This window comes from Silene latifolia, chromosome 7 (assembly GCF_048544455.1).
Source record: "Silene latifolia isolate original U9 population chromosome 7, ASM4854445v1, whole genome shotgun sequence".
Classification (NCBI taxonomy): Eukaryota; Viridiplantae; Streptophyta; class Magnoliopsida; order Caryophyllales; family Caryophyllaceae; genus Silene; species Silene latifolia.
Genome location: NC_133532.1, coordinates 12980049 through 12992292, shown reverse-complemented (window position 1 = coordinate 12992292; position 12244 = coordinate 12980049). Strand labels below are relative to the sequence as shown.

Sequence of the window (12244 nt, the reverse complement as noted above, 5' to 3'; positions counted from 1 at the left end):
AGTATCCGTCACTTTGGAGTGACGGATACCATTTCCTCTCACAAATGATCCAAATAGAGGAGAGAGGGGAGCATATGGGGGTGCCCCCACCTTGTCCCCCCTATCCATTTTGTGAGTGGCATTACCCATCACTTGCTCCGACCCGTCTTCAGCAAGACTAATTGAACGTTGATATGTAGGATTGTAGGCAGGGGGCGTTTTTAGTGAGGGTTCATGGGATTTAATTAAACCCCCACCAATCAATGATTTTTAATATTTAGTAGTAAAGTGGTTTATATGAGATTGTTAGTTGTTTTTTTACTAGGGGATGGGAGTTTGAACTCCAATGTCATCACTTTGTGTTTGAGGTGTCTTGATCCACTTTAATTGTATACTGTGTACAGAGGAGTTAACACTAAATTAAGGATTTAAACTATCTTTTTCCAGTTAAGGACCTAAACTATGAAACAATACAGGTAAGTACCTAAGGCCATGTTCCATTACTTTTAACGCCAAATCTACTACGGCTCACAGTAAATAATACTCCCTCTCATCCAAACCAAAGGTAACACTTCTCCAATATATATGAGGAGTATTATATTAACCTTTGATTTTGATAAGAGGGGAAATTCTACAGATTTTTACTTTATAAAAAAAAAATCCATTCCTCCCCCTTTCCCTCACCCTCAAGGTGTATATCCTATTAAAATAATTAAAGCAAGTTGTTTACTGATCAAATTAATCCATATATACATCAATGTTCAATCCTTCGTATCTGATGATGAAAAAAAAAGTACGAGTTTAGGATTAAGTTTAAGTGAAGTATATAGATTTAACCAAGGATGTAAAAAAGACAACCAAAGGGTATGAGAGTTTGAGACTTCTATAGTAATGTTCAATTTGAGAGTTGGAGTCCATTTATAAGATGATGGAGGTAGAAAAGGCATGTGGCCATAATAATATTGTAGGAAGTTGGGCGTGAGATAGAATGAAGTGCAAGGTCAATTTCGACAATATGACAATGTGTTTTTGTTCTGTTAAATATTTTGTTCAGGTGGTTGGCCAAAACACTTGGTTCGTTAAGGACTTTGTGGTGGTGGTGTCTGGTTTGTCAAAGTCATCGGTCGATGTAGGTTGTGAGCATCAATATGAGTCATCGACGAACTCTAGAAGATCGAAGCCAATAAGTAGTCACTCATTTTTAGTGAATCAAGCAAGACTCGAGGGTATTAAATATATATGGTGAATGTCGAATGGTTTGGTTGGTTAATCCTTTCATGTGGCTGGGTATTTCATTGGCATGGATGGCCGATGTTGAGCGTACCATGGGACAACGCGGAAGAGTTGCGTTGTGCGATTGGGTTGAACTGCCTAAAAAATGCAACAGTTATGGTGTTTTGTGGAGCAGGAGAAGAAACAGGGGAGGGAATAAATATTGCAAAGAACAAGCTGCATCTTTTTTAGGGTAAAATAATGATAAGGCGTCATCGGGTGACACTCAATCTCAGCGCCACTCTCTCAGATGTAGTAAGTGGGGACTCCTTCAATAAATGATGCATGTAAGAGGGTGACACCCAATCTCGGCGCCACTCGATAGCGCCCTATCATTAACCGATTCATAATACATTTAACTTAGTATTAACCTGAAAAAGAACAATCAACACCATGCTGCTCTTTGGAGAGTAATAATTATCACACCGATTGACCAAAATATAGGTATATATTCGCTATAAAATGCTTTCGAAGCAACAATTTCAAGATAAATATTCAGAATTTTTTTTTAACAATCTACACATACGAAGTATATGTTATATTCTCATTTTTGTTTTTCATTCCTTTATGTTTTATTCTCGGATAAGTTTTATTTTTAAATAAATTATACAGTATCTTACAATGCTAATTCTCATCTTACATTTTTAAAATTTTTCTTTCTCTTGATTGGTAATTACTCTACGACTTAGTAATATACTAAGTGTACTATAAATATATAGAGAAATAATGTAAACTGTATACAATTCGAATATCACCGAAATCTATTATCAAACTGTGACTTACGTTTCAATTTCATATCAAATACATAATAGACGCTAAAAATATATTGAACTGCCAAATATACAAAAAAAATATGTGGTTACTTTCTTTTTACTTTTCTAAATTGCAATTCATAAATGTTTTTTTTGCGCTTAATTATTTATTGCGATCTATGTATGACTGGTTACTGCTTGTTTATGCATTGATTGTATATTTAAAATTGCAATAATTTTTCATACTTTTTTTTTGTCAACGGTTATATTAACTATGGTCTATGAGGTATCTCATATGGGTTTAATTGAATATAAGGTGCTCCTTAGTGTGATAAATGAGATTAAACTTAAGAGTTTGACCTTAAGATATAAAAACAACAACTAATTGAATATATATCGGTTGTAAAGTGATGCTCTTTTCTGAAACTTTGTGCATTAATTATTATAAATAAAGAGCAGGATAGAAAGGTAAAATAGAGACTTGAATTTGTTAATAGGTAATATTTAAAATAAACACAAATGAGTTATAATTTTAAATTTTTAATAAAACTAATCTAAAACTAATCGGGTTTAAGAGTAGTAGCCTACTATCCTATCTCTTAGAAATAAAATATTTATTTAGTTATACTTCAAGAATAAATATACATTTATTTTATACTCCATCATATAGGAAATTTTAATGATTCATATTGTCATATACACGCTATCAGATGTCTTTGTATTATCTAAGTTAAAATAGGTCTCTTATTAGTTTTACATAGATTCGTAAATATTATTGTTCATTTTTATTTATTATTTTACTCCCTTTGTCTTATTCTTTTGTTTGCCTTTTTTTTTAAGTGTACTAATAGCAAATAGATCAATGAGTTTCACAATGTTAGATACCGCTTAATTAATATTATGATTAACATAGCTGGACTTATTTATTTATTTATTCATTAACATAGCTGACTTCTACTACTATATCATAACAATGTAAACCATCGTTTACAACACGTTGTTCAACAAATTCTTAAGAAACTTAATATACATATTGTTAAATATTATTCTAATTAGAGCCCCGTGCATCGCACGGGCTTTCCAACTAGTTATGAGATAAATTCACTACTCCCACTATTAATATTTTACTTAAATCGATTACTTAGCTAATTTTTCATATATACTTCCTTTTGTTCTTAGAATTGTTAACATTTATTACATTTGTTATTATTACTTTTACTTTCACTACTCCCGTCGTAATTATTGTTACTTTCACTACTTGTATATTGATAATTGATAATTTCATTATTCATGTTGTTACTTCTATTACTTTCACTACTCCCACTCGCTCGCTGCTAACATCTTTATACTAATTAATACCATAAGTGAGACATGTTTATTTTAAGGAAAATCACCATATTCCGGTGTTCTCTAAATTTATATCTCAACCAAAACTATATAATATTTACATTGAAGTCCCTTGTTCAGATCCATCGCACGGTGTTATTGATTTAAAACTATATAGTATAATTAATTTGTATAGATTTAGGAAAATTACCAAGCATCTTTTTTTCTTTCAGTCTCATTGAAATTGACCATCTTAATTAATTATTTTATTTTAAGGAAATTGATCATCTTAATTAATTATTTTGTTTTAAGGGATTGATCATGTTTTAGTCTCTTACAAATGTTTAGGAAAATTACCAAGTTTCTATATAATTTAATTTTAATCCAAACTATATAATATTTGCATTGAGATACCTTAATCGGATCCATCACACGGTGCTAGTGATTTAAAACTATATAGTATAATTAATTTGTATAACTTTCTTTAATTGCATTGAAATCCCTTGGTTTCTGGATTTAATATATAGTATTGATTGATTGATGATATATTTAGGGATCGTTTGGTTCAAACATCTCCTATTTACTAAATGAATAGGCGAAGGTCCAAATTTTTCCGCCTAAACATATTTCCTAAAATAAAGTTTAATTATTTTTATCATATTCTATAATTATGGTGGGTTATAATACACATAATCTTTCAGATGTATATATATTTATGTCATTTAGTATTTTACATTCTACACAAAATTATCTCCAATCTTTTTATGATATAAAAAAAACACTTTTTTTTTTGTTTAAAGAATCATACGAAAAAAAATCATTGATTTTCTATGATAAAAAGTTGTTGCTAAAAAAATATTATCAGTAAAATTTTATAAAACAACACCACTAATCTCTCGGTAATAGGAAAAACTTTTATTGAAATACTCTTTTCATGATTAATACGATTTTGACTTTGATTTTTCAAATCAAAATATAACGATGAGAAACGTAAAAAAAAAAAAAAAAAAAGATTAGTTAATTTAAATTTCATAAATATAATACACTAAAAAAAGTAAAACTCTATATATACCGTGCATACATTGCACGGGAGCTAAACTAGTTAAGTATGGAATGTAATGGATTCTAAAGGTATGGAGTTACAACTCATATATGTTTAAAGTTGTTTGGTTCAATCCGGAAATGGAATAATAAGAGCAAGTCCGATGGTAAGCTAGTTGCAACTAGCTTACCTTTGTCATATCATACTTTAAGCTACAATTATTTTGAGCTGCCAAACAATTACAATGGTTTAGCTTAACATTTATACTAACTTGAATAATGGAATTATGCCCAACTAAATTGTTATTGGTTGTTTTTTGTTGTAGGGTCATTTAAGCTACTAGCTTAATGAAGTTAGTTACTTAAACTAAGCAAACTTATATGGCAAACTCCAATGGTGTAGTAACTAGCTTGCAATTTCTAAAAATTGCAAGCAAGTCCCTAAGTTACACCATTGGACTTGCTTTAATGTGTTGGTGGAATGGAGTTGGAAACTTGGGGGAGATGTGGGTATGAGATTTCAAGAGGTTGGAATGGAGTTAGAATCCATCAGGTATCTAACTACATCAAAGCTCCAACCAAACATTGGAATTGATTGAATCCATTCCAAAAGTTCCAATCAAACACCCTCAGTTTGTTTATTGCATAATATAAGAATACTTTATTTATATAGAAACTGGAAATTAGTAATTTTAAATTAATGAAATTGTGAAAATTTTATAATTTGGAAAAATAAATTAAAACCTTTAAAAGCTATATTTCACATAATGACATATTGACATTAATGGCGATGTCATCAAATGTTTTTATTTTTCTAAAAGAATTTTAGTGATTCATGTACTCTTTGTTAATGCACAAATTTGTGTTCCTATCAAATAGATGCCTAAGATAAAAAGTAAAATGTCTAGCGAAGGGTAAATTTAGAACCATATCATTAGCTATATAGAAAAGTGAAGATACTAAAGTCTCATTTGGTTGCCTATCCAATTTATGAGAAAATTAAAATCGGAATTGTGAAAATGGGAGAGTGTTTGGTTGCCAAATTTTTGGCAAAATGTTGGCATTCAATACTCTAAGAGTTTTGAATGCATATATAATGGAGGAATTGAATTATCTAGCCCCTCCTAGGTACCTGTCAACTCATGTGTAATTCAACTCCTATGAGCACATCCAAACGAGTTTTCCAAATTTATGTGAATTTGTATACAAGAAAATAATTCACATGAATTGGATTTTCCGGTGTCAATTAAACTCCTTGATCAACCAAACGAGGCCTAAGAATGTATGGGTACGGGTGATAATGAGACGAGATAGCTCTTGAGCAGCTCAAATTCGGCTCGATAAAAGCTTGACTCGTGCGAGCTCGACACGAGAAGAATCGGCTCGAGAGCTTGATGAGTCAAACCGAGCTAACGTTGGCTCGGCTAGAAAAGCTTGCGAGCGGCTCAAACATGAGTGATTAACTAATATTTTGCCCTTATTTTATAAAAATATTTAATCCTAATTATATCTCTATATCATCATATCAAATGTTCTTATTAATTTGCCTAATATTTTTATATATAACCTTTGAAACCTGTTAATTGAAAATATCGAATGAAGAAAACGAATATGTAACAATTATATATAAGTTCAAATTGAACTCGAGTTTGCTCGAGGTCGGGTTAAAACTCGCAAGGTTGATAATGAGCATAATTTTTTCGAGGTCAGGTAAATTTGAGCCCATTTTTTGCTTGACGAGCACAAGTCGAACAAGACAAAGCTCGTGTTCGACCTGACTCGTTATAACCTCTATGTATGATTCAATGTAGTTGAAAATAACTTTGCATTGTAAAGTTTACATTTAAAATAGGAAACCAATACACTGTTCCTCTTCTTTTATACGACATATATATCCAATGATAAATTCCACTTGTTTCGAGTAAAAATGTACTTGTTGATTAATACAAATTATACGAGACTAATGAGAGTATTGTAGTTGTTGGCTAAGCTTGATCCGTTGCTGATGCTCCTTGCATCCTTTGACCTGAGGTCTTGGACTTTTTTTATTCCTCTTTGCTGAGTTTCTAAAACAGAGAACAAAACCTAATCTCGGGGGTTCCGAGGAAAGCCGCTTTCTCTGATGTTTAAGTCAATATTTGTTCTCACTTTGGGGTTGGCTAAGTCTCTCGTGAGGAGATCCCTTTAATCAACTAATTGTAGTGAGAGAAAGTACTTAAAGAGTTGGGAACTGAACACCTTTGAAGGTGAATTGTGTTCTTATTTATAGGGGACAACTTTGTATGGACCGAAAGGATCTAAAATGAACTAACAATTCCAGAGATGAGTTGTGGTTGGTGTCCATCCTCACCTTGGAATAGACTTCAGCTCGGCCACTCTCGGGGGCGAGCCTCCCTTTGCAGCATGAGAGTTATGCTTTGACTATTTGGGCCTTTGGGGAGGTCCCATGGGCTTCGAGATTGGTTTTGGGGCTAATTGCTTAGTCCTAATAATCGTGTTCGTGTCCCAACACTACTAAACTCAAACAAAAACCTTTGAAATTTTGTTCCCTTTGTAACTGGAGTTTTTTAAATTTACCGTGTATAGTCAAGTCATTTAAGATTTTCTCCATTTTCCATAACGGACACGGACACGACACGGACACGTGATACGGCAACCCATTAAATTTAGGACACAGGACACGCTATTTAAATTTAATAAAAAAACATATTTTATGGTTATAAATAACGTATGATTTTATTTTTGAAATGTATTTGATACTAAATTAGGTTACTGAAGGTAAAATTCGATCTTAACTATAACTATTTCTCATTTCTCACCCAAACCAATCTTCTAATCAATCTCTTTTGACAATTTATTCCTCGTCTAAACTATAACATTTTTAGGCGTGTGTCCGACGAGTTTCGGGTGTCCGGGTGTCGGACACGGTGTCGAACTGCGAGACGGATAGTTAGAAGGAGTGTCTACTACCTAGTATATCATTGGGCGACAATTTAACGGTTTAAAAAATGGAAAAAAAACTATAAAATTATATTGTGAAAACCTTGGCATTTTGTAAAATCGTCAAATTCATTAAAAACTTAAAAAGCATAGCAAACCCCACCAATCCACCATTAACAAAAGAAAGATCAAATTGTTTTCAACAAGATCATTTATCCGTCTTAAAAACAAGACGGATAGTAACTCTCACACAAATGCAAGTGGGAGGCAAGTGGGTATATCCATTTCCCACCCACTTGCATTTATGTGAGAGGCCACTATCCGTCTTAAGCTTAAGACGGATAATGGCGGTCTGAAACAAGAATTTGTGACAAAAGAAATAGTGGTGACTTGTGAGAGAATCATGGACAGCTTTACGCCATTTTTCGACCGTTACCCTTGTTTCTTTTTAAATCTGTCCAAATACCCAATCTACCACGCTCCTTCATGCGTGACATAATCCATTCATATGACCAAATCAAATAGCTCCTTCAATTTTGTCAAATTTATTGTAATTTTCAATTCAACTCTTCATTTAATTAAAATGATGACAAGTACTCTATAATTAACTAATTTCAATTTCCAACCTAAATTGCTCCAATTTTTTTTTGGTATAAAATTAATTAGTTGCCAAATAAAATCATCCGAATCAAACCTTCTATAAATTGATATTGAGTTTCGGCTGGTAAATTATAGAAATTTACTTACCTTATTCCATTCTATACTCAGAACTACACAAAATATTTAATTTCTTTACTATCGACCGAAAACAGTAAGAAAGAAATCCGATCAGTTTAGATATCGATATTCATGATACTATCAACCTGAAAAGGATATAAGAATAAGGCTCTCTTATTTTAGACTTCAAATTAGTTTAATTTAGCTCTTATACATTGAATTAAATTCAGTTCATTTGAGTATTGCTCTTTAAAACGAACCACATCAAGTAAAAACGAACCAAATTTATATCAAATTCTATAACCTCGGTTCAATTTAGTTTAGTTTATTAAATTTTACTTTTCAATTCATTTTGCTTCACATACATAAATTTAATTCAATTTAACTCCGAAAATTTCACTAAAAAAATTAGATCATCACCTACCCATTTTAAATTTTGAATATCAACTATTCTACCTATATCTACCTCACTAGGGAACATATAATTCACAAAATCCGGATAAATTTCAACTTGCTGACTAGCATTCACACACTACGTGGCAAACATTCATTCGCCAGTCAATTTAAAATATGATTTCTTAAACAATAAAATAATAAAGTTTGAAACATTGAGACTCACAAAGTCACAAATTTGAGAGTGCTACTACTTCCTGTAGTTTAAATACTCCCTCCACTCCCCAAAAACAGTCACATTAAACCAAACCTAAATTCTTTCCCCTGCATCAAATTTTTTTCATCCTTTCTCAGGTGTGATTAAATTATTCTTCTCTCTTTTATTTTTTCTTTAGTGGGTTCTTGTTTAATTTTGATTTTACACTTGTATTAGATACGACATAAAAACTCAAATAAGACTGACCAATGTACGGGTACCTTGTTTAATAAATGTGTTACGACTTGTTGTGACAACGGTCTCACACAAGACTAACCGTTTAATTTGTTTTTGTTTCGAGTTTGCTAGAAAATGGGAAATCATTGCACATGTGAGTTGGGTTTGCTGATTTTTTTTTTCTGATGAATTGATTTTTTACACAACAATTCTGCAAATCGGATTCAAATCACAAGAAAATCATGACCTAAGTATGAATGTAGGATTAGCTATCAAAAGAACTGTTTTTACAATATACTTGTGTAAGGCGGCTTTACACGGTCATATTAATGTAGGATTAGCTATGGAAAGAACTGTTTTCGGGTAAGGCCGCTTTACACGGTTAATTAGTCACAAGGTAAATTTGCATGTTGGTAGGTTTTTTGGCATTATTGGGTAATTTCATCTGATTGAGATTATTAATGCTGGTTTTGTTTTAATAATGATGATGTTGATAAATGTTGAGGAAGAAGGTAAGAGAATAAAGGAGGAGAAAAGATGGATGCAAAGAATCAATCACATTGGTGGTGGTTTGATAGCCATAACACCAAAAATTGTTCACCTTGGCTTGAATCCACTCTTGCAGGTATATATCTTCATTTTTACGAGTGTTTTCGTAACTTTAATGTCGTCTATTAGGAGTTAGGACAACAATTCTCCTGTAAAACCGTTCTATGTATGATGGATGCTACTGGAACATGGCATCTCAAATCCGTTATACGGTCCTACTGAATATAAGTCTATTTTCGAGTTAGTTCAAAGTGAATGGTTGAAGTTTATGGCTAACTTTGATGATGACAGAATATTTAAATGAAATTCAAGAAATTATGCTGCAAGACTATTTCTTTATGGATGTTATTTGTTGAAATTCTATAATTTATCGCGGTTTCTCACTTACTCTAATGATATTCAAACTTCAAAGGCTGATAGCTGATAAGTGTGACTGTCTAATAAAAATATTAATGAATGCTTGACTAGGCCTCAAGAAAAGTTTTGCTTGACTATATTAAATTGCTCGAAATATACTAGTAAATGATTGTGTATATAATATTTTGATTCAAAAAGTTATTTTATGTAGACTTGACAAGAGTTGCTTGACTGGAGTGTTCTTTGGGACTCATGTTGACGATTATGAGTGTTCTTGATTAAAAAGAAGTGTCTCGACTTGGGACTCATGTTGACGATTATGAGTGCTATCCAAATACGGAGTAGTGACTGAACTATAATCATTGGTTAAAATGAAGTACTCGACTTGGACCTCATGTTGAAATTTTTTTATCAGCGGGATACTTAAGGATGATAAACATAACTACATAAGTTCACTCGCGCATAGTATGTGTTCTGACTGAAAGATAGTTCACTGGTTTGTTGATTTGTGTACTAGTAGTGAATCACTGATTGGCCTAAGATGTTTCCTTTGGACTTTCTTCTGTGAACTGTTAACTGTATGATAGTTTGCGCATTGAAAATCATATGAGTTTCGACTTTCTGAGTGCTGAAGATTTGAGCAAATGACGGGATTTTGTTCAATTTCACTGATATGCACTAAATTAAATACTGACATATAGTCTATCCAACTTCTGAGCTGTCTGTCATATGCAGGTACACAATCTTAGCATTGAATAATGTCAGTTTTTTTGCTGATGGACATCTTTTCTTTTTTATTCTTATGACAGAGCTTAATGAGAAGACAAAGACGATGCTGATGCTAGTCGAGGATGATGCAGATTCATTTGCTAAACGTGCAGAGATGTATTACAAGAAAAGGCCTGAACTAATCAGCATGGTGGAGGATTTCTACCGAGCTCACCGATCATTAGCTGAACGATATGATCAACTGAAGAGTGACCGCTCCATACGTGTCAAATCCCCCTTAAGACACTTATTGTCTCTCCCAAAGGATGATTATGAAAATGGGTTTGACTCTGCTATTTCGGTCAAATCATATGACAGTTTCACTTACAGTTCTGATGAGTCTGCTGAGTCAGAAGTAGATGATCCCGAGTTTGATGATGATTCTGAGGTTGATCAAGTTGAAGACCCGAAGGAAAATCCAATTACTGCGTGGGTGGGTAACGATGAGATGACTAAGCTGAGGGAAGAATTAGACCGTCTTCGAGAAGAGAATGAGATTCAGAAGAGTCAAATTAATATCAGTAATAAGGAAAAAGAGGAGTTGAGGGCAAAATTCGAGGCAATTAAGGAGGAGAAGAAAACCGAGATGAGTAAGCTGGAGGATGAGATGTTGAGTCTGAGGTTAGAGAGCGTGAAACAAAGGGAACTAGTTAATCAGAAAGACGAAGAGAGGATCGAGGTAGCAAAGATGAAATTGGAGGAAGAAAATAGGTATCTCAAGGATAAGCTTAAGCATGAAGAAGAAGAGAAAATAATTGTGACAAGGCTATTTGAGGAGGCAAAAATCGAGTTAGTGAAGCTGAAAGAGGAACAACTCAACCATGAAGAGGAAGAAAAGGTGGAGGCGAAGAGAAAACTCGAGGAGATGACAAAGGAATTGATAGAGCTTAGGGAAGAAACTCAGAAGAAAGACGGATACTTAATTGAGGCACTTGCTGAGAAAGACGAGGAGAAACGGGCAGTGATCAGGCAGTTGAGTTTAGCTATGGAAATCCTGAGGGAGGACAATAAGCTTCTTGAGAAGGCGACTGCAAAAGACGCCTCTAAGAAAAGGAGCCCTTCTCAGTTTCAAATGTTTAAGGGTGTTCAGTTGAGTAAATTGTTCAGTCCATCTCCCAGGTGCTGTTATGCTAGTGTAGTACCTCTGAAGACGATGAGAAAATACTGAGGTACCTTTGACATATTACTGCTTCTACGGCTTAGAGTGGGTGATCGAGCACAGCGACTAATCATAACATGGTGAAAGACAGAGGCGAATAGCGTGTGTAAAATTGCAGAAGGTTAGAACACAGTTTTGTTGGGGCCAAGTAGGCATCGAAACACAGGCTAGGAATTCATATTTAATTATTTATGCTGTAAATTTATTTTGGTAAACTACAAATGTTGTGAATTTGTTATATATGTAGGCACTAAGGAGTATGATGAAGGCTGTAGATGTTAATATTTGTTTTTCTGCAAGGATATTGATCTAACATTGTGTTACCCTTATTCAATTTTTCTATTTAAACTCATCTTTGATTTTTAAAAATTGCACTAACTGTTTTTCACTGGTTATCAGATTGCACCCATTGCAGCTGTCTGAAAATTTGTAACAAGATAAAACTGCAGTTACTCATTTTTCCTTTTTTCCCACTACTTCACAATCACACATCATAAACGAGTCTGAGTAACACGTGAAAAGACGGTGATTAATCGCAGTAACGAGTTAAGTTCCACC

General features: G+C 33.2%; 1 protein-coding gene across 1 annotated transcript; it reads left to right on the top strand.

Annotated features, from left to right (window-relative positions):
- Positions 1–8632: 8632 nt before the first annotated feature.
- LOC141591774 (uncharacterized) lies at positions 8633–12015 on the top strand. Its single transcript, XM_074412223.1, has 3 exons — positions 8633–8774; positions 9366–9478; positions 10569–12015. The coding sequence occupies exons 2-3, from the start codon at positions 9391–9393 to the stop codon at positions 11693–11695; spliced, it is 1215 nt and encodes a 404-aa protein (XP_074268324.1). The 5' UTR covers positions 8633–8774; positions 9366–9390; the 3' UTR covers positions 11696–12015.
- Positions 12016–12244: the final 229 nt, after the last annotated feature.